Source organism: Fundulus heteroclitus, unplaced genomic scaffold, assembly GCF_011125445.2.
Source record: "Fundulus heteroclitus isolate FHET01 unplaced genomic scaffold, MU-UCD_Fhet_4.1 scaffold_329, whole genome shotgun sequence".
Lineage (NCBI taxonomy): Eukaryota > Metazoa > Chordata > Actinopteri > Cyprinodontiformes > Fundulidae > Fundulus > Fundulus heteroclitus.
In genome coordinates this window covers 125,446-149,044 of record NW_023396739.1, presented here as the reverse complement: position 1 = coordinate 149,044, position 23,599 = coordinate 125,446, and the positions used below count along the sequence as shown (strand labels likewise).

Here is a 23,599-nt window from a genome sequence, read left to right as displayed (position 1 = left end):
CTTAAAACTGTCCTTTTTGACAAAAAACTTATAAAAACTAGAGTGGCTCATGTTACTCTGAGGCTACCTTTATAGTTTTACTGCTATAGGCTTAGGCTACTGGAGGATATCAGGATCTAATTTTTCCCCTCTATAGAGTTCTACTGTTCTTCAATTATGCATTATGTGTTGTCATTTCTGCTTTAACTTTTGTTTCTCTCTTTTATCTTCATAGTAGGTACACCTGGTCTGGCGTTCGTTAACTGTGACATCTACAGAGAAGACGGCTCACCGCTACTACCATCTAATGTAGAACAGATTACTGGATCAATGTGGCTCTGTGCTTTTTGTCTCTCTTGTGTGGTCTCTGCTCTGTCTTCTTAAAACCCAGTCGGTCGAGGCAGATGACGTTCAACCGGTTTGCCGGAGATTTTCCTTCCCGTTAATGGGGAGTTTTTCTTCCCACTGTCGCTTCATGCTTGCTCAGTATGAGGGATTGCAGCAAAGCCATGTACAATGCAGACGACTCTCCCTGTGGCTCTACAGTCCCCAGGAGTGAATGCTGCTTCGGGACTTTGATGCAATCAACTGGTTTCCTTATATAGGACATTTTTACCAATCTGTATAATCTGGACCCAATCTGTATAATATGATTGAATTGACTTTGTAAAGTGCCTTGAGATGACATGTTTCATGATTTGGCGCTATATAAATAAAATTGAATCAATTGAATTTAACACTTTTTAATAGGATATATGTACTGGGTTCTTTCATGTCTTAATTACTTTTCTGTGTGGGCTTCAGTAACATATGATAGATAATATCTACTTTAAAAGTTAACATGAACTGCTGCTGAAGATGACCACTCTGATCTACCTGGATGTTCTCTGGAGGACTGAAACGCCTCAGTCAGTGACGTCAGTCTGTGGGTCTGTCGGGGCAATGAGAGAAGTTTCGTCTCCTCTCTCCGGTTCTGTGGCTCGATGTTTTCTTGCTCATGGTTTTTCACGTACTATATAAAAATTTTGTGTTTCCACTGAATTTAACTGGCTTTTTACAAAACATACAGCTTGATTTCATTTACGGTATTAAAATAAAGCCAAACGGTGCTTCTTCCCTCTTCAAGTTTTTCCACTGCTGTGTGTTCTCTCTCTGTCCGAGTCTCTAAGCAGCAGCGGGCAGCGCGGTTGTTTGTGTGTTGAGTTTGTGTGAGAGCTGAGTGGGCAGGCCATGCTGAGCCTGCGTGCTGATTGGCTGGCACCGCTGAGCCATGTAGGAGAGGGGAGAGGGAGCAGCAGAGTGCCGTGAGGACTGCGAGACACCTGAGTGAAGTTGGCCCCCCACCCTCTTCAAATCAGACGAAATTGGTGCAAACCGTTTGTGCTACATTTGGCAAACTTCACTCAGGTCTGCGACACTGGTAAAAGCTGCCGCAGTCGCGCGCGCACTGACTGACACTCTGACCATTTGTCAGCGTCAGTTTGGGCCCCCCCTCTGTCCTGGGCCCGGGACGACTGACCCGTTTGTCCCCCCTGTCAGCGGGCGTATATATATATATATATAATATTATATATATATATAATTATATATATATTATAATATATATATATATATAAATAATCACACAGCTATTTATTTGGCTTATTTATAATACTTGAAAATCTATGTCTATATATGCACATCTACAGTATGTCTAAATACAATAGTCTGTGGTATGCAAGCTAAAAACATGAATGGGCAACAAATGGTCTTGCACAGCTTGTTCCTAGTGTTGCCACTCTGCAGCTTTAGTCTGTCCAGTTTTGCAACATGGTGCAGCCTTTGTTTATAGAAGGCAGATACAAGTAGTAAAAACAGCCCGAATACATTTCCATGCAGCACAGGAATAAGGTATCTTCTCTGATCCACATTCACTACAACAGAACTTTTTTCTGCCACATAAATATGGCGGTGACGTTGACGTGCGAACCTGCGCCCAACGACGCGTCTACGTATATGATGTCTATGGCCGAGCATGCAGGTTTCATCCTGCCTCTTCTTCTTCCATTAAGACTGAGCCCAATTACCACTTATCAAACCTTCGCGTTACATTTGTATCGTCTCCTAGGCGACCTTGACACTCACAATATGGCGGTTTCCTTGACGTACCTTTTCTACAGGGATAACGAAACAGATGGGGCGCGATGTATGATCCAGGGTGCACCGTCCAGCAGGCGGGTTATATTCTGTCAGCCCCCCTCCCGGCTCCCAGCCTGCCGGGTGGTTGGCTGAAACGATAAAAGAAACAACCCTAAAAGGTGACGTCTTTCCTGTGTTGGAAATCACATTATTTCCGGTAAGAAAAAAAATCTCGCCTTGGTCTGGAACTTGTCCTGTGCCGCTTTAACCCAGCGGGATGCTGCAGAAAGCAGCTTTGAATAAAACTCTGAGCAGGTCTGAGTTGAGGCAAACATCTGATCTATTTGATTTCATCGAGACCATCAGGAACATCTGCTTTATTCTGCTGGTCCTGAATTACCCCGAGTTTAGGGAAAACTCTGGAGTTCTCCTTCCAGAAAGAGGTACGTCTTCCCCCCCTCCAAACTTTATTTATAACAATGGCGACATTCCTAACAACAGCCCGGGAATGAAAAACAACAGTAGAGAGAGATCTGACATATTAAGGGAACAAAACATGACAATTACTAAAGATAAAAACTAATGCAACATAGTTAGAATATGTGTTTGCAAAACTTTCCCATTATATGAAGAGGGTATTGTTTTAATGTAAAGTTTCAACTCTTTCAGGAATCAGAAGAAATGAGATTGCGCTAAACTTTTCCATCTGTGCAAGAAATAGAATAAAGTTTAGAACAAATAATTAAATGGCAAAATATTAAATGGTCTGTACTCGTACAACACTACCAAGTCCAGAAGAACCCAAAGCTCACACTACAGTCAGCCATTCCTATTCATGCAGATATTCCCAGGCTGACAGTCCACTAAATAAAGCTCTTTTATTTAAACTGATGGTTCAGAATGTTTGAATTGAGGTTCTGTTAAAATATCACAAGGAGTGAATATTTTTCATCAAGTGTCTTGATGTCTTTATTTTGGCAGAAATACAGATTAGCTGGTCCTGGAGGGTAAATCCAACAGCCACTGAGAGGGCCAGGACCAACATGAACCTCTGCTGTTTTAATTTAACTCATTCTCAAAAATCTGATGAACTTTCACATGTTTGTATTGGCCAGTTATTTCCAAGGAAGCTAGTTAGTTTTTCCAATGAAGCTAATGATTGGAAATAAAAGAGGTTCTAAAGGTTCCGAATCATCCCCGAGAACAGAACCAGGCTTCTTTATCAGCTTGTTGAGGTTAAAAAGTCATTTAAAATCCCTAACTCTGATGCTGCTGTTTTTTTATGTATACATATATCTGTAAATATGTACAAAAACCTGGCAAGTTAATGCAAATCTGCTTATTTTTTTCCTGTATGCTCCTGTATACTCCTGTATGCTATGTAGAAAACTTCAATGAACATTGATTGATAATGAAGACATTACAAGCGAGAAATATTAATAAATAAAACTTCAGTAAAAAGGTTTAGTTTAGTAACGCATCATTCTTTTTTATTTCCGGAGTTGTAGGGTTGGGTGTTCGGCATTTTCTAAAAGAGGCCCATTCAAAAATATATGAAGATGTGGGGTATTACCATCAGTCCAGCTGGTATATGACTTTGTGTTGTTCCTGCATATGCTTTAGGCTTTTAAGACGTTCTAATTAGGGATCAGCTTACGATTTGTTTACAATGTGATTGGAAATTGATTATTGACGCAACATGCTTCCAAACCCGTTCACACACAGCCACATCCCCAGCCAAGACCTCTTAGTTCAGCAAAAAGAGATTCTTTAAAATTATCTGTACCAACAACTGTAAAAAAAAAACACAGCTGAACTAATTCACAGTTCACGACATCTTACTTCACCTGAACCTAAAACTAAATACTTCTCAGCTATCACATTGTGACATTGTGATAATAATACATCTGTGATATACTGTGCAGCCCTAACCTGAACCTCAGGGTTTTCTACAGGAAACCAGCCACTGGCAATGTAATGTTAGCAGATAGTTTCGATTTTGGGGATGAACTTCTCGCTTTCTGGAATGGAGATGCTTCCCTAAAGTCCGGATTACAAGGTTCATACACATTCTGGAAAAGTATGGAAATTAGGGATTCAAGTGATCAATGAATGAGTTAATCTAAAGGTGACTGATCTTATCAATCAACTAACGGCTAACTACCATTTTCTTTAAAACCCTACTTTTCTCTTTCAATAACATGAATGGTTATTTTTTTCACAATATGCTGAATTTTAAAAGTCACATCTTTATATTTTAACATTTTATTGCACCACGTCTAAGTGGACGTTATCAATTAATCGGATTGAACAAACTAATCTAATTAACCATTATTCAACAATTAATCGTAAGTCCATTATGTCTGATTACACCATTTACTATGTTTGGGATAGTATGAAAAAAACAAATGGTATGGTCATATTTTGGTATTTCTAGACTTCTTTACTTCTTGAAAAAGACTGTGAGCCCCACAACATGTAGTCTGGAAATTTTTAAAAATGTATCCATGAAAAATGTTCAGGATGTCTAGGATTAATCTGCTCAGTTCTGACATAACTCAGTGTGTGTGTGTGTAGGATGGACCTTGCCAGCAGGCTGATGATATGGCAGGAGCTGGCTCAGAGCTGTGGCATCGCTACTTTACAGCAGAGCGTCCAGCAGCTATGGAGGCTGCTTCTACTCTGTCTCATCTGCAGAGTCTGCTTCAGGCTGGGTGAGTATCAGCAAGCCGGAACCTTTGAAGTTCCACATTTATTACCTTGATTTATTTTGTTTATAGTCATATGCATGGAAAATATCTGCAAATCGTTTGTGTCTTTTGCATTTTATGATTCCTTGTCTTTGACGTTTTATCACACAGCTCCTGTAATGTCTAGAACAGGGGTCACTAATTAAAAATCAGCGGGGTCCGAATAACAAAAATCAACAACCAGTAAAGGTCCGAACACATTTTTAATTACAATCCGTTACTTCACATAGTATTTAACACTGAAATAAAATGTTTACGCATCCACCTTATACATTGACTATTTAAACAAAAAATAACATAAAAATAGAACGTTTTTCTATTTTAAAATCCAAAGTGCTTTTTGATTTTGCTTTTTTTTTCTAAAAAGTAGCCAGCAGCAGCAAACCTGACTGACACAGCTCATTGGCTAATTTGCATCACGTGCAGCCCATATTTTCCCGGAGCCGTGGACATCATGCTGCATTAGTTGCTTGTTGTGCAAAGTCAACCAAATCTGGTACTTTTAAAATATCCATTGAAAATTCCTGTATCTCTGCCACCTTTCAGCTTTAGACCCTTTGCGTCATCCTGGACAGCCTCTCCATCACTTTCCACATCCAAATCATCATCTGGTTAACTTTCATCTCTGCAGCATCAAGTTCTTCCTTCACACTGTTGACAAACTGGTCCACAGTCTGTTTTACAATCCCAGCTCCCTTTGCTCCCTTCCCTCCCTGTCCTCCAGAAACCCTCCATAAACTGCAGCTAGTACAAAGACAACAGCTTGCATCATTACATCATCTACTTCACACCTGTACATTAACTCCACTGGCTGCCTGTCACATTCAATATACATTAATCCTATGATCATACAAGGCCAAACACAGCCTTGGAAATGCAGGACACGTCATCAACGTTATCATGACATAATACATTTTAATTTGACACAGATTGCAATTACAATAATCAGTCTCTGCTTTGCCCGTTATTGTTCACCAATTAATGATTACAGTTTATAAAAAGGCATGATTTAACTTTTTTGAAGTTTAATAAAATGGTTATATTTTAGCCCAGTGACTGGAGAGCTGTCCAGGATGAACCCTGTGTCCGCACTCCACTTTAACTTCATAAAAAAAACTCTCTGAGAATCGCCTTTCTCTGGCCTCACCCAGTTAGAACCCGTTCTCCAGTCCATGTTGTAGCTGCAGTTTATTTGCTTTATCTTTTTAATGTAGTTTTCTTAACAATCTGTAAGCATCAAAATCCTTTTCATTTTATTTAGTGTGGAGCGCAGCTGCTCATCAGGTGCTCTTCTTTGTGTTTTAAATGAAACATAATAGCGAATCACGGGGAGATCCCTGGTTGGTCGCCGCGTTTATCAGCGAGGGAATAAACGGTGACAGACGACGTGGCAACAGGTGGAAATAATTCATTAATTAAATGCCGGAGCAGATTGACGCTTACCGAGGGAAGTTGTCAGCTCCTGAACTTTCTGACCTGCTTGTTCATAGATCCAAAGAAAACCTTTGACCACAGCTACTTTCATTCATGTCATCTGTGGTCAGTTTGAGACGCTCTTCCAAAGGTTATAATGATTAAACACCGATAAACCTCACACTGGCAATGTCCGCTTTGCAAAGACCCGCCCTACTCTCTTTCTGATTGGCTAATGTCCCGCCTCTGCCAGGTTTAATTGGTTGAGAGCAGCTTCAGTGTAAAACCTTGAAAAAAAAGTCTAGACGGGGCTTTTTGCGCTCAATTTCCAAATGACGGAAATCCGTCGCAGCGACGGAGAACTTTAACCCCTGAGTTAGACACTGTCATTGGACATGCAGTAATATATAAATGTTTTAAATCAGGTTGGGTCCGGATTAGCCAGCAGCTGGGTCCGGATCCGGACCGTGGTCCGCTAATCCGTGACCTCTGGTCTAGAAGCTACATGATGACAAATGATGAGTTAGTTGACTAAACATGTCCTTCTGTTTCCGTGCTTTGCTCTTTCTGTTCCCCAGGAGTTTCATCGACTGTGAAGCACGTCATGTCCATGTTGACTGGGATGTATGGCCTGTTCCTTTTCTTGGAGCTCCACATGCTGTGGGTGCTGCTGCTCAGCCTTATCTGTTACCTGAGTCTCCTGCTCTGCAGACACTCCAGCAGCAAAGGCCTCTTCCTCTCAGCTGTTATCCTTGTCTACCTGCTCATTGGGTGAGAGAACGGTGACAGTTTATAGTGTTTTGGTTCCAACACTGCTCCCTCTGCTCACACTGGTATCTACAGTGGTACGTAGAGAAATAATAGCATGCTGTTTAACCTTCAGAATCAGAAATACTTTAATGATCCCAGAGGGAACTTATTTAACCTTGTGTATGATGCAGGATTTTGCCTATTCCTTCACTCGATATTACAAGCTTTAGACCCAAAATTAATTTATTTGCTTCAGGTTGGATTTAGGAAGGCATGGACCATGGGCTAAAAGCCATGTCATGGTGAATAGAAATAATGATGGTTGTGTTTTGCTGCCTCCCAACCTGGAATTAAAATAGATTGTTTCAGAGTTTGCACCATTTCGTTTATAAAACATGCCTACAACTTTAAAGATGGATTTTTTAAAATTGTGACTTAAATAACAATTAGGGCAACACCACTTTGAATTGTCTTATTACTGAAAAGTGCTTTATAAATAAACTTGCTTTGCCTTGACAAAATAACAGTAAACTTCAGCGTGCATAAGCGTTCACCTCCCTTAAGGTCAGTATTTTGTAGACCCACCTTCCGTAGTATTTCCGTTGGATTGGTCTCTATCAGCTCCCCACATCTGGCCTCTGGGATTTCTGTCAATTCCTCGAAGCTAAACTGCTCCGGCTTCTTCATGCTGGATGGTTTTCACGTGTGAACAGAGATCTTCAAGTTTAACCACAGATTTTCAATTGGATTGAGGTGTGGACTTTGACTAGGTCATTCCAACACATATAAATGTTTCCCTTTAAACCACTCCAGTGCTGCTATAGCAGTATGCGTTGGGTCATTCTTCTGCTGGAAGGTGAACCACCATCCCATTCTCAAACCTTAGGGAGACTTATACAGCTTTGAGTCAAGCATATCCCATCCATCCATCTTTCCCTTGACTTGGACCAGGTTCCCTGTCGCTCCTTCTGGAAAAGCACACCATGATGCTGCCACCACCATGTTGCTGTGGGGGTGTTCTTGAGATGATGGGATGTGTTTGCCTCACACCAGACAGTGTTTTCCTTGGTGGCCAAAAGTTGCATTTTAGTCTCATCTAACCAGAGCCTCTTACTCCAAACAATTAGGGAGTTGCCCACATACCTTATGACAAACTCAAAGCCTGCCTTTTTAGTTTTTAACACCACATATTGGCCACTGTGGCACCCCTACTATATACCAACTTTTGGGGTCTCTGTTACTGGTGTATAAAAAAACATTTAAATTAGACAAACATTGCTTAGCCTGGTGGGGGTTGAGTAAAGTCTGGCGGCCCACCGGATTTATAATACAGTTGGGGAAACCCTGCATGTGCTTCCCATTTGAAGATGATGGATCTGATGGTGCTCTGGAGAAACCTCCAAGATCTGGATGCTTTTTGTATAACCTAAACCTGACTTGTACTTCTCAACAACTTTCTTCTGGACTTGTTTGGAGAGCTCCTTGGTCTTTGTTGTGTGATAAGATAAGAATTCCTTTAATGTCCCACAATGGGGAAATTCAGGCTTGACAATGGCAAACATCAACAATTATTAGTGATGAAAAAAGAAAAAAGAATACAAGGAAAGAAAAGTAAACTGTCTAATCTAAAGTAAGCTCTAAAGAAAACACCAAAAGTAGAAGATAAGGGTAAATAAATAAATTGACCAAAGGAAAAACAGTTATTTGATAGTGAAAAAATAACTCCAGCCTATAGACAAATTTCACAATAATATAATATGCCATATTTCCATATGCACAATTTCCATAATGTACAAAACCTATACAATAGGCACTGTGTATCATAGTCCAGCAGCATCCCAGAAAAGGAGTGAGCAAGTTACCTTAGCATCTGGGTACAGTGTAAACAATTAATGGCTAAGTCAGAGCCTGTGCAACAATATACCTGTTGGGTAGCAGTGCTGCAGCCTCGGTGGCCTTTCAGAAAAGCTGTGTTTATGCTGACAGGTCATGTGACACGTAGATTGAACTCAGGGGCACTTCAATTCCCTTTGAAGCTAAATGGTTGCACCTGAATTGTTTAGGGGCCTCACAGCAAAGTGGTTGGATACATACGTACATGCCAATTTAAAGTTTTATATATTTTTTAATATACTTTTCTAATTTCATTTCACCAACTTAGGCTACATTCACACTGCCGGTCTTGATGCGCGATTCCATCTTTTCCCCCTAAAATAAGATTTTTATTTGTATTTGATGAGGTCATTGACATTAATTTAAAAGCTTTGCATACACCCATAGGTGGGTAATCCAGGATCATTAAGTAAATGGCCTGTACAGAGATTAGCTCCAAACATTTGCATTTCCTGCCCCACAGCAGAGACGGTGACTGATGTTTAAACTAACAGCTGTTGTAATTATCTCACTACCTCACTGTTGTTCTTTACCTGGTACAACTTTAATGTACATCATCAATCCATATGTATATAAGTCACCTTAAATGTACATAAGTCTTCTTAAATCTCTGCTTTCTTTCTTTTTTTTTTTTCTCGATCCACTGTGTATATGTGGACACACTGTATATACCTCATGCACTTTTTCCTCCTTTTGACACCTTTTTTTGTTATTGAGGCGATGTGACACGTGATTTTCTCCACTGTGAATATTAATATAGTCTATCTTATCTTATCTCTTATCTTAGTGGTCTGAAACTTCAGTCCTCGAGGGCCGATGTTCTGCAACTTTTAGAGGTCTCTGCTTTAACACACCTGACCCCAATATGAGCTCATTGCCAGAGCTTGCCGTCATGCTAGTAAGGTAGTTTAGTCGTCTGATTCAGGCATGTGGTAAGGGACTCATCTTAACCCCGGAGTTCCGCTGACGCTCGCCACTTCTCTAAAACACTCAGCTGTTCTATTTTTGCCACGCCGACTCCACGTCAATCTAGAGCAGAGCGGATTGTTCAGGTAGGGAGTCAGTTGATGAAAAGCAAAGTGGACCCAGTCGAGGTTAAAAATGACATGTGCAGCGTTTGGATCACATTTTACTGTGAAACGTCAATATGTCATTGGCTCCGGCACCAAACCACCAGCCTATCTCATTTAATACTGGACCCCATGGATGAGGAATTTAGTTTTATTCAAAGCCTACAAGTACACTACTATCGCGCGATGAGTCAATCCTCAGGTGATTCGAGTCCAACCGTGCACCGTCGCTGCGCTCTCAATCACTCCTGGTGGAAATGGTGCCTGGCACAGCACTGCTGCCCCTTTAACGCTCCTGCGACGCTTCCGCATTCGGTGGAACTCCGAGGTAACGTTCCAGGACACCTTTCCTCGAGGATTTGAGTTTGAGACCAAAGGTTTAAATTCGCCTGGTTAAGCAAACAGGATGAAGGAAAACTAGGTAATAAACAGAGATCGAAACTCTGTATTCTGAAATTTTATGGAGCGTTGGCCCCCGGTTTAGCACAGAGGTCTGTTTGGATGCAGGGATTGGAGGGGCAGGGAGGTCAACTTCACAGAGACGGAGTTCAAACAGAACTTTACGATTTTGAGGGCAACTTTCAAGTATATATCAGCGCCTTTCCTCTCAGCTACTAAGGCTGGACACTTGTAATCCATTGAGTCGCATTGGAACAGGGGCAGATTATGACACACTTGGTAACCTCTTCGGCATTGCAAAGTCGTCTGTATGCAGTACTGTTGCAGCTGCTGTCAATCTTGCCAATTGCTATCACTTTCTGCCTGCACAAAGTTGTGACAAATGTTGATGGAAAGTGGCGTCGAAGTCTCATTCAATCTCCCTTGGTTGTTCTGCTGGACTCAAATTCAGAAAGATCAGATACAAGTCGGATTCAGGACAACAAATGGAAATGGCTAAAATGAGATTTGAAACAAAAAAATCAGATATGGACCAGATCTGCGCATGCACACTTGTTCTAAAAAGCCTGACCTGGTCACTTCACGCCATAAATTCAGATTTGGGCCACATTTGCCTGCAGTAGTAGGAAAGGGTGCCTTAGACTATTTTGTGCAGATCCATCATGTAAAATAAGATTTAAAAACATTTAAACACAGGTTGGAAAGCAACAAAGTAGGAAAAAGACAAAATAAATTAATAAATTTACTGTATAATAAGTCACTGTATAAACTATAGTCTGTTCCTGTGAAAGATTGAAAGAATTGTCTCCTTGATTTATTTCAGAGAGTTGCATTTTATCGATATGGGAACCTGGAATAAAATACGAGGTAAGAACAAAATTGTTCAAACCCCTGGCAGATTAAGGTTTAATGTGATCTGTTGATTTCACCAACATGTTTCTTGTGACTGAAAGTAATATTAATATTAAGGAGTCCGGTACTGAATCTGATTTTACCTTAAAATAAAATTAGATAATAAGAATAAAATACATATTTTAAAATTAACCCACAAATAAAAATAAATGTTTTTTCCAAGTTGATTTTTTTTACGTTGTTTTATCTTTTGAAATATAGTTGTCTCATTTCCTATTAGAAACAAACTCTTTGGTTTCAAGAAAACAATAAAAAATGTAAATCATTAGAGGTATTTTAAGTTCAGTTTAACTGTGTATACTGTTCACGAGACTGAAATTGTTTTTTTAATGTGTGTCTGCTGAGCTAATTAGACAATTCTTAATCCTTCCACACAAAACTGAAATCTGATTCTAAAATGGCTCAAATCAGAACCCACTACATTACAGCTGCGCTCGGCACAGTGTTTCATCTGACATGTTTTATCTTCATTCTCCTAAATATTTGTACTTCCTAATGCTTTTATTTGCAGGATTAATGATTAGAGTTTTACTACAATGTTTGGTAGAATTCACAACATGGCATCATTGACAAGGGGAGTATGTTTAACCAATCATAACATTTTGAATTCTCAATTTTTCCATATAACAATAATTAGCTCTCTAATGAGCTTTAAAATCAGTCAATAGATTATCAACCCCGGACTGACAAAAAACAATTAGCTTAGAACGAGCTATGAAAAAAAAAATCCCTTTGCACTTGTTACACTGACATGACTTGTAGGCATTAAGACGAGGGGAACTCTTGGGAAAACGGAGCAGAAGTAACTGCTCTCTTTGAGACTCTGCAGTAGGGCTGGACAATATGGACCAAAAATGTTATCTCAATAATTTTAGGCTGAATGCCGATAGACAAGAGCCCATCTCGATATGTTATTTTTTTCAAAAAGTAAATATAAAAGGCATCTCTGAATAAAAGCCTTTTCCTTAATGTCTCACAGGCAAATATTTTAACTAACAGCTGTAAATAAGTATGAGAAATGGTTGAAAAATAACCTACTGGAATACATAAAGGTACATTTATATCATAAGATATAAATATACCATAAGATATAAATATATAGAACAATATAGTGTAGCTTAAATCTCCTATAAATCTCAAAATATTGCCCAGCCCTACTCTGCTGCCATCATCTAGCATGTCAGATTGGACAGTTCATGTTGGAAAAGACTGAATGCAATATACCCCAAAATACCCCAAAATATTCAACAAAGATGTAAGATTAACAAATTATACTGGGAGGAGTCAATCAAGTGAAGTCCAACATATGCAACAGACACAGACATTTTCCTTCTAGAAAAATGTGTCTGTGACCTGCTTTTCTGCTTCCACCAAAGGTTGTTCATGGACATCTGCTTGACATAAAAAAAACTCAGCTATGTCAGTATGAATTAATCACTGTTAGCCCAATGACGTTTTCAATGTTGGTGTTAAAGCTGTGTCAACTGTTTCCCTTGTTTGCAAGGACTTCCAGGAAAAAGCAACTTCTCTCTAAAAATTGCCAGACTTTTCAAAATGGCATGTGAATAAAAGACATGTCCAAAAAGACAGATGAAACTAAAGTGGGGAATTTTTCCCAATGATGCATAAAGCTACTGTTTCTGAAAACCAAACCCACCATAATAGAACAAACACCTCAGCCCTTCACCACAAAGTTGGTGAAGGGCTGGTATTATGGACTTGTTTTACAGTCACAAACCATTCATGTGTTGCTTTCATCAAACTGACCATGAGCCCTTCAGTTTATCAAAGTCTGATGTTTTGGCTATAGCTGATTCATGAGCAGGGTTATAATCCAAGTACACCAGTAACTCTGTTTTGCTATGGATTATTAAAAAAAAAAATAGAATATTGGTGTTGCTTTTTCCAGACTTTAGCACTTTTGAACTGGTGATCTTAAGTCATCAAATGGTCAAAAAAGTCAACGAAATGAAACAAAGACCAAAATATTCTCTGCACCGGTTAGAAAGATTAAAGTCATAGAGGAAACCCCCTCTAAAAGTTATTGTCTTGTACGGGTAACTTTGTTTGTCCCACAACTATCATTTTACTTGATTGCAAAATTCTACAGTTAATTCTAAAGAGAAAGAAATAAGTATGAAAATGTGTTTTTGTGTCAGGCTCACAGATGGTGGTGGCCATGAAGGTGATCTCGCTGGCCTTTGAGCATGACAGAAGAGTCGTGACTAACCTGCCATCCCCCGCTGAGTTCCTTGGCTATGTTTTCTTTGTGGGTACTGTTGTCTTTGGGCCATGGGTCAGCTTGTCCAGTTACAGAAATGCACTTAATGCACCAAAACTGGTGAGTGTTTACATCTGTTTTACATCTCTGTTTATGGTATTGATTGTCATATGTGGTTTGGTGATGATCCGATGGTTTGTTCCCCAGAACTACTCGTGGCTGTACAGTTCCCTCCTTAGTCTTCTAAAAAGTCAGATCTGTCTGCTGGTGTCTACCTGCATCGCTCCATATCTTTTCCCTTTGTTCATCCCAGTCTATGGAAACTCTGTCACACAAAAGTAAGTAAGACTTTTATTCAAATCCTATTGATTTTGCCAAAGCAATACCCTAATAAAATCCCTGTTTTTGCTAAAACACCGTGTAATATCTTTTTCTTATTTCAAGATGCATTTCAAATAATTAAGACTTCAACACACTGACTGAATTGGAAGTTGGAAATTGTCAACCATATTACCAGTGTTTGACTGTTTAGCTACTTAATATGAAATCATTCAATAAAGCATGGGTGTAACGGACGTGGGAACATGGTTCCCTTATTTGTGTCCTCTGTACCTCACACTTTTTTCAGCCATTACAACTGTTTAATCCATTGTTAACATCCTGAAACATGTTTTTCTGATCTGCTTTTAAACACCATGAGTTTAGACACTGACAGTGGTTCACAGAGGGGGATACGTGCTCCCCCTGAATAGTGCTGTGCAGTGTGTGTCAGAAGCATGTTCAGCAAACCAGCCAGTTTTTTTTGCATCGTTATTTTCTAAACTGTGTAAGTTGAGTAATGTTGCACGACGATGTTAGCTAATTGCTGACTAGTTAAAACGTGCAACTATCAGAAAGCAAGATGCCATTAATTTACACAGTTACTGTAATGCTGCTTTCATACCAAAGGCTTTATTGAGCATCAAGGGCATCATATTTACATGCAAAGTCTATGGTAGACGTGTTTTTTTTTTTTTGAGAGGTCCTGCTGTGTGCGTTTTGAAGCTTTTAGCGGGTTTCGTGCTGCAAATTTGGTTTTATGTGCGTTAAGTGCCTTTAGAGCTGCCAACGCAAGAGTCGGAAACTCTGAACCTTTGTAGCTGGACGCGGGGCGTCACCCAATCAGAGAGACTCTGCTATGTGAAATAGGGCACCTGGCTGGAGATGCAGGCACCGATGCGGATAAGCAGGTTGTCAAACTGGGCTCAGGTGAGACGTAAATAGCACTGAAAGTGACCCTCATCAGCACGCAGCTCCTGCAGTAGGTGGTGAAGCTCACCAAACTCCAAACGCTTTTGAATTATTTGTGAATTTAGACACGGTACAGATTGTATTATTCAGTAAACAAAGCCAAGCCACTGTCTTGATTTTATCTGCAATTTTCCAAAGAGCCTGGCAAAGGAAAAGAACAGAGTAGCTCCTACCAACTGAAACCACTTTGTCAGACGTGCCGTCAGAGCATTGAGGCTCTGGATGCCTTTTTATCGCTGAAAAGACGTTTGGTCTGGACAAGAGCCAATAGACCTTTCGGCAACACCTCGCAGTATAGCAACAGCAGCAGCAGCAGCAACAGCAATGAAACAAGTTGTTCAGTTGAAGTCCTAACCCTACTTGGGGCGTTTACAGCTGACATTAAACAATACGATTTTATAGTGAAATTTGACTAGCCAACAGCTATTAATGTTGATGATGTCAGATTTGGTAGTATAGGAGCCAAAGTTCTCCAGATATCGTTTAAGATACAATATGGACTCATAGTTTGTCTTATTTTACGACAAATTGGTTATCTATAGTCAGAGCCTAAAGTTAAATTCTGGAAAAATTACTGCACTCAGCTATATAATGCTGTTATTTTTTAACATAAGGCTGAATTTCCTTGTGGCTCAGGGGGAGTTTCCAGCGGAAAGAAGAAAAAAGAAAAAGTAAACACTGAGACCAAAGCTACACAGTTTTTCTTACCATAGCTGTAAACATTGTGGGGTAGTATCAGCCAACTTCAGTTATTTTGGATAATCAATCATTATTGAACATCTGCTGTAAGAAGATTTCACTGTGAAACGTGAAAATTGCTCGTCTGTCATCTTGTTTACATCGGAGTACCATGGAGGTTTGATTGAGAGCAACGCGGCCGCTACAACTTAAGTAATGTAAACTATGTGTCTGTGTGCTTCGGATCCCATAGATGGATTAGAACAGGGATCACCAACCTTTTTAAAACTGGTAACGTATACCAGAGAAGAACTATTAAAAATTACACTTTCAACTGCTCAAATTATTCCACTGCACACTGCATAATTCTGGAACTTTCCCAGAATTATTAATTAGGAGGAGCAAAAGCCCTGTAGAGAATCTACAAGAGACGCTGCAGCTGCAGGGGAAGGTGTGCATCGATGAAACAGTGGGGTTATTTATTTATCTATCTATTTCTTTTTATGTCTGGCAATGTGGCATTAAGATTTGCTGTCTTAATGCCAAAAAGAGCCCAACAGATTTTACTTTCACAAGTGGAGCATTACTGCTTTCGCCATAGGTCGCAAAGGTTTAGACACCTCTGGTTTAGATGAAGCTAATAATTTTGATAATGGTAGTTGATCACTGTGTCGTTGTCGACATACATAGTGACAATTAAGATTTTTGATTCTAGTTAAACTGCTTGATCACTCAGAAAACCCCAGGTCCAAACAAATTAGAGTCCAGCCACTAACAAAATTTATGTTCCTTGACTCTAATCATAACAGTGGGTAATTGTCAACGCTTTTACACAAAAGCTGCCCAAAACACAACAGGAGTTCATGCCTAACCCAAACGGTACTGGAAACAAAAGTCCTTTGTTGCTTATCTTTTGGGGCGGGAAAGTCCTCATCATGAAGTCCTCATCATGAAAACAGCATCCTGTTTTGGATTCTAAAATTTTAGGATTCTGTTCTTTTAATTGAAAGAAAAGAGGTCTGTTTGCATTTCAGTAGCTGACCATAGTGTTTTTCTCACGCTATGCAGGTGGCTGCATGCTTATGAGAATGCTGTGTCCTTCCACTTCAGTAATTACTTCGTGGGTCATCTGAGTGAAGGCACCAGTATGTTAGCTGGAGCAGGCTTCACAGAAGACAAAGACAATGTCAAATGGTAACTTCTGCAAGGCTTAGCTGCTGTTGTAACATTGGACTTATTTAGTTTATGCTTGAGTATTTGTGAAAAGATGAACCCAATAAATGTAGAATGTAACCATGTATTTCCTTGTACTCCTTATAATTATGTACAGGGATATGAGCATAGTGAAACCTCTAAGTGTGGAAATGCCTCGCTCCATGGTGCTGGTGGTGATTTCCTGGAATATTCCAATGTCCCAGTGGTTAAAAACCTGTGAGTCTCAGCCTCCAGTATTTAGTATTACTAAACACTGGTGTTCAAGTCACAGACCCAGCATTATTCTATGTTTCATATGTTTAATATTTTTATATACTGCTATAGTGTTTAGTAGTACTATCTCCATTGCCTCAAACAGAGTTAGATTTTTCAGCATCTCTTGAAAGGCACAAAAAGAGCGATATCCATGTTTGACCATGTTCTTTTCTCTGTTCTTTCCTCAGATGTGTTTAAAACTGCCATGAAACTGGGAACGTTCCCAGCAATCCTGGTGACATACACGGCCAGCGCCCTCCTGCATGTTAGTCACATTTAGGCACTTTCTTTGTTCATAGGTTTCTTGTATGAGATTGGCCAAACTTATTACATACATGGAGATGTGTGTGTGTGTTTGTGTACTTATGACTGAGTGAGAACCCATTTTTCAAATTATATCAGCAAAGTGGGGACATTTATGGAAACTGAGGACCATCCGGAGCTAGTCCTCACTTTTTTAGAACTAAGGTGGGAATTAGGTTTAGTTTGTTCGACTGCTTAAACCACCAGAGTTTAACAGGGTGACTACAGTGTTTAGTTCGACAGATACATGAGACATTTCCGCTTTTCCAACCTAAACATTAACCTGACCCTAGCCAAATGAATTTCGCTCCGCCTAGCTCCACTCATCCATCTGGGACAGATCCATAGGAATGGCGTTTCAGAAGGCTGGGCCTTATCAAAAATCCTTGCATATGATTGGATAAGCCACTTGTCTGTCATCTTTATCGACGTGCTATTTCAACCACTCACACCGAAGCCAACCCGTAACGCTGATGAGAGCGACGCAGGAAAAAACAAAACTTGCCAAATCCAGTCGGGAGAAGGGCGAAAACATCATTTCCACCAACAAAAGCCTTCAGAGCCGTTCTCTGATGTTCTTTTAATGAAACAATTTTAGATAGATTGGACAACACGGAAGAAATAGCAGCATCAATGTTAACGCTTGCTTCCACGATGCGAGCCGCCATTGTTGTCTGAATAAAAACAGTCTCACGGTCGCTTCTCCACTACACAGCCCTGCATTGTGATTGGCTGAACAATAAAATTGGTTGAAGAAATCACTCTCTATGGAAGAGGTCCCAGATGGATGTGAGTGAAGCTAGGCGGAGCTAAGCCGAACGAAATTAATCTGGCTCGTCAGGTTACCTAAACATGCCCATTCAAATCCTGACCAATCACAGAACAGTAGTCAGACATCCTACAAGAAAAAAACTTCTGCCCAGTTGTTTTGTTGAAAACGAGCTGCGAGAACTCCCAGAGAAGGGCTGCAAGAACAAATTAGGTCATTTTCTGGGTTGCTGGTGTCTCGCAGAGTATGTTGCAGCCTTTAGGGTTAGGGTTAGGCTATAGAAAGGTTTGAAATGTGTGTGTGTGTGTGTGTGTGCTTTGATCCCAAATAAGACTTCATTGTAATTCCTTTACTTGGGATATTTATTACTTTAGGGGCCCACCTAGTTTTAGTAGGTCAATATATCTAACTACAGGAATAACTAGTCTGTGAGACTGTAGAACCTAAAACACAATTTTTACTCTAGGAAGTACAGTAGATTTATTCTTGAACCTAGAACATGAATGCTTAAAGCCGGGCCTACACTATATAAGAGTTTTTGACCTTTTCGGGACGATTCTTCAGTCTTGCGACAATTTCTGGATTGGGCCGAGTTTCTGCTTGATCCTGCGTCGTGTAGTATACGGAGGGTAACGAGGGGCAATTCGCCTCTCATGACCACCTCCCGATCAGGTATCAGACAGTCGGATGAAAATCAAACATGTTTGAAATTCAGTCGGCCCTCGTGAGTGATCGTGAGCGCGTCCTGCTGTTGAAGCGCAGTTACGAGCGTCTACGAGCCGATTTCCCCCAACCTCGCACACTGCGCACTCGCAAACAAGGAAATCCTTCTTCGTCTTCTCAAACGAAAACATAGGAGAGGAGAGAAGCATGACAGCGGTACGTGTGACATGGAGTCAAACTACAGAGGGACAACTCTTAGAATTTACAAAGCAGCGCGTTTTTTTCTAGTGAGCCTCACATTAACATTGAGCATCGACACTTCCGCCTTTTTCTTCTTCTACTGTTGACATTTGGCTGACAGATAGACAAGTCAGACAAATTCAGTTTTGTTCAGTTTAGTCCAGCTCTATACAGGTAAATAGAATTGAGATCCATACACACCTGCTGACCCTTGCAGGGTCATGGAAGGCTGGTGCCTTTCTCCAGTTGTTATTGGGTGTGAAAAAAGGTGGACATCCTGGATAGCTCTCATTCAGTTCAATAAACTAAAACACAATTAATTCCAAAGAGAAATAATATTACCAGAAAGAAATGGAAATTCACCTCATTATGTTTTACTATTACCTTGCATTATTATGTTTCCTTATTCATTTACTTATTTTAACAAGTCAACTGCCTATTTTCAGTTGCTAAGCTTTTTTTGTGGTCAATTGAAAATAGAGAAGTATAATAAGAAATTATACTATAGGAATGCTATGTGAACCTTGAGGGATTTGCTGGATAGTTTCAGCTGCTTTTGTGCTGTTGACTTTCTTCAGGGCCTGAGTTTCCACCTGGCAGCTGTTCTGCTCACACTGGGATTCATCACATATGTCGAACACGGTATGCCATTATTTCTGCCTCTGTGGTGGAGTATAGCTAATGTCATGTCAGCTTCACAAATGTCGGTTACACGAAAATTGTATGTTTAGCTGAAAAATAAATGTAATTTATAATAAGAAATATAATCACCATCATTTTTGATATTTCAGTATTTGAATTAGTGTTAAATGCAAGATTCATATATATGTTTGTTTTTATTGCAAATTTGTACTAGGCACATTTGTTTTGCCTACATGAAATCCCATTTCTTCTTTAGTTGGTTGATTAATAATGATTAAATTTTATTTTTGCCTGTTGTCAGTTCTGAGAAAGAGGCTTGCATTTATCCTTAGCGCCTGCATCCTGTCCAGGCCCTGTGCGTCTGATTGCAGCCATCAACACAAGAAGGTACCTTCTTAGGTTTATTATGTTATGCATTACTGCAAAATTAACTAAAGAAAGCAATTGTATATATCAAACCACATAATGCATACATTTTAGTTAAAGAATCAGGAATCTTTATTGTCATTATGCAGCCATAATGGAATTTTGGTGAGACGATTGGCTCTGAATGCACGCACAACACACAGACACAAATAAAAACACCCATAAAGTTAAGGTTAAGTTGTACAACAGAGAAAGATTTATCACAAGGGGAAGCATAGTGTGCCTTTATTAACAGATATTACAGTACATTCAGATGCAATGCAAAGAACAAGAATGAGGAAAACTATAATGTCAGTACCATCTGCTGCTGAAGCAGCACCTGTCTTCATGGTATGTCCTTGGCACGTTATTTAAACGTTGAGAAAGCTTCCTGCAGTTTATGTGGGAACACACAGGAAAATGTGACGGGATGCGAAAATGAAACGTTCCTGTGTGCTAGTACTGAAGGCAGCTGGATCCTGGCCCACTTCAAGCACTGGCTCCAAATAACTGGATTTGTACTTCTGGATTTAGAAGGATTATTCTTATTTTAAGTTTTTTCTCTACTCTGCAGAATCTTTGGGTGCTGTTGCTGAATCTAGTTTTCAGCCTGCTTGTCATCTTCCATCTTACCTACTTGGGCTCCATGTTTGATCCTGGATCTGATGAACAGGAAGTAGAAGAGGTAAACATTTCTGGTACATTTCTATGAAGTGTTGATAGTGTAAAGAGGTAACAGTTAGATTATCTTCATTTTATTTAGCATCCTTGCCATATAAAATAATCTCCTGGTACAATGTGTTTTCTCCTCACTATTAAGTTCCATTTCAAGTTTGTTTTCCAGGCTAGACAGGTAGCTTACATGGCAACTATTTCCAAGGCTTGACTTTTTTGTTTTCATAAGTTAAGAACTTGTAGCTAGGGATCGTATTTAAAATGTAACAATTTTAAATATTTTGGCTGCTAATACAAGTCAACTTTTTCAAACAAAATTGCCATTAATATTCTAAATTCAGAAATACTGAGTAGTAAGATAACAGGGGCTTTTCTTTTTTCATGTCATCCATCTCTCCTGAACTCCACCCAACTCTTGTTAGAGAGTTCCACATGTAGATGCTATTTTCCCAGAAGACCAAAAGGGGGCATTAATGTTCAATCTTTGAAACTCTTAGATTTTTTTCTGTTTTAATTTTTCGGCTTTTCCCTCTCAGGGGTCGTCACAGAGAGTCATGTATTTCGATCTAACCCTGTCTTCTGCATCGTCTTCTCTCACCCCCATTACCTTCATGTCATATTTGTTCTTCCTCGAGGCCTCCAGCCTAGCAGTTACAGCCTTAGCGTCATTCTTCCGATGTGCTCACTATGCCTCCTCTGTACATGTCCAGTCGGTTCTCTCCAACAGACTGGACATGTACAGACTGGAATCTCCAACATATCAAACATGTGCTGTCCTTCTGATGTACTCATTCCTGATCCTATCCATCCTCGTCACTCGCAAAGAGAACCTCATCTTCATTTCTGCCTTCTGTCTTTTTCTCAGTTCCTCTGTCTCTAACCCCTTTGGTCGCTAGGGGCAGGGCTACGCCCCTTTTTTGTCCAGCTCTAAAGTTAGGTCAAATCCTGTCACTTTTTTTCTAAATCCTCCTCAAAAAGATGCTTTAAAGTTTCTAAAACAAGTCACGATTTTTTTCAGACACACACACACACACACACATATATATATATATATATATATATATATATATATATATATATATATATATATATATATATATATATATATATATATATATATATATATATATAGGAGTTTTTTTCACTCTATTAATCCTTCTGACCTCCCTGTCCAAACTATGAAAAAAACCTAGGTTCACGGTGGAGCCGTGTAGTGCAGTTCAGCAAGGAATGTTGAGACCTCTATATCTATAAACAGCAGCTACCAATGGGCTAACACAGAAGAGCAAACTCTTTGGGTCAAGACTCAGCCATTCATTTACATCTCAAGGATGAAGAATACTTGTTTCAAGAGAGTAATGAACACATTCTGGACAGGGAAAACAGGTGGTTTGAGAGAGGAGTGAAGGAAGCCAGAACACAAGGCATCAGCCACTCTGAATGGGTCCCATTGTAAAACACCTGAGTCATCCGAGTGGCTCGTCATTTCTGAGCGAACTCCTCCTGGAGCTTTTGACTTCAAAGGCTTCAAAATCACTCAATATAGTCTTCAGCCATTGGGAATCAAAAGTTATCAAAAGCTTTTTGCTGCATGAAAGCATGTGGGCGTGTCCAAGGTTCAAAGTCTAACTTCTTGCCATAAAAGACAAAACTGGAATACCTTTGGGACACAATGATGCAGCTGCAACAAACTTTCTGTGAGTGTGTTTTTATGTTTCAAGCTTTGCAAAATATTAGATAATTTGACATGACATTTTCAAAACGCGACAGGAGGTCTTCGTCAATCCTTTGCCACCACACAGGAAGTGACCACAGCTTCGTAAAAGAACATCGGACTTTGGCCCTATTTTCAACACTTTTCACTGGTGCACATCTAAGCCTGGTGGAGCTGATTTTTCGCACCTGCCGAATGCTGATTTCTGCAGAAGCTTGTAGAAATGCTCAGCTCTCGCGGTCTCAACACTGGCTGCAGCAGCACTGAGCTGCGAGGGCCGCTCATCACCACTTGCGGCTTTAATTATTTTTAAATTTGCTATATTTGTTTCATTGATTGCATGATTGTTGTTTTACTTAGATGCATTAAGTAAAGTTGAGATATCTTTGTGAACAACGAGAGATCTCCACACCAGGAAAAACATATTTACTTTTTTTTCCAGACATAGTGGATTTGTAGTAAGTTTTGGGCTGTGTGTTTGACAATTCTGACCTAGACAGCAGAAAAAGGCTGAGACCTGAGTCAGACTAATTGTTGTTTCTGTTTTAAGGGTTACGCTGCCATCCACACCATACAGAGGTGGTCTGAACTGAACTGGGCGAGCCACTGGATCATTTTTGCTTGCTGGATTTTCTATCGTCTCATTCAGTGACCTTATTGTGGCAGATTTAAAAGAAATGTGCAAAATTAAAACTATTTTTTTATACCAAATGCTTTCTTAAAGTTTGATTTTTTTTTTTTTTTTTTTTTTTTTTAGAATATTTGATAATCTGTTGACATGTGATGTGTACATCTGATGGACTAAATTAAACGATAAAAATGAGATTTTGTAGTGAACATTACATGCACAGTTTGGATCCAACAGTGTATGCATTTCTGTAACTTACCGTAAATGGTAAGTAAAGACCTAAAGTTACAAATCTTTTGTCTTCCTGTGAGTTTTAAACGGTCCTGGTCCATGACTGTCCACATATTTATTGTTTTCGATGACTACAGTTAGTTTCTGCAATATTTAGTCCATGAATGTTCTATAAATATTTGTAACCCTTTGTGATCATGTAAAAAAACAAAAACAACAACAGTGTTCTGGGAAAGTGTTCACACCATTTACTGTTGTCTCTTCTGATGCTCTGTTGTCTGTGGATTGTATAACAACAAGGATTTTTCTTAAGCCTATGTTGAGCTGGAAACAAAGGCTAAATAACCAGAGCTCCAAAGACCTGCAGGTAACAATCTGTGGAGAAT

At 39.7% G+C, this 23,599-nt stretch overlaps 1 protein-coding gene across 3 annotated transcripts; it reads left to right on the top strand.

Moving 5' to 3' along the window:
* The first annotated feature begins 2,344 nt into the window (after window positions 1-2,344).
* Window positions 2,345-23,065, top strand: LOC105924329 (protein-serine O-palmitoleoyltransferase porcupine). 3 transcript variants are annotated; one of them, XM_036130301.1, is made up of 14 exons: window positions 2,345-2,540; window positions 4,053-4,156; window positions 4,675-4,811; window positions 6,839-7,031; window positions 11,196-11,239; window positions 13,444-13,625; window positions 13,713-13,843; window positions 16,542-16,667; window positions 16,804-16,904; window positions 17,132-17,208; window positions 19,497-19,560; window positions 19,862-19,947; window positions 20,540-20,650; window positions 22,905-23,065. In XM_036130301.1, the coding sequence occupies exons 3-14, from the start codon at window positions 4,676-4,678 to the stop codon at window positions 23,004-23,006; spliced, it is 1,353 nt and encodes a 450-aa protein (XP_035986194.1). In that variant the 5' UTR covers window positions 2,345-2,540; window positions 4,053-4,156; window position 4,675; the 3' UTR covers window positions 23,007-23,065. The 3 variants fall into 3 exon arrangements, with proteins under 3 accessions (XP_035986194.1, XP_035986195.1, XP_035986193.1); XM_036130302.1 differs by having other exon boundaries at window positions 4,053-4,225; XM_036130300.1 differs by lacking the exon at window positions 4,053-4,156 and having other exon boundaries at window positions 2,346-2,540.
* Window positions 23,066-23,599: the final 534 nt, after the last annotated feature.

Bases quoted from the DNA above. Each gene is read 5' to 3' on its own strand.
- LOC105924329 (XM_036130301.1), top strand. From the start codon at position 4,676: ATGGACCTTGCCAGCAGGCTGATGATATGGCAGGAGCTGGCTCAGAGC. The intron at 13,626-13,712 runs GTGAGTGTTTAC...TTTGTTCCCCAG, and splicing joins CACTTAATGCACCAAAACTG to AACTACTCGTGGCTGTACAG. The intron at 16,668-16,803 runs GTAACTTCTGCA...AATTATGTACAG, and splicing joins GACAAAGACAATGTCAAATG to GGATATGAGCATAGTGAAAC.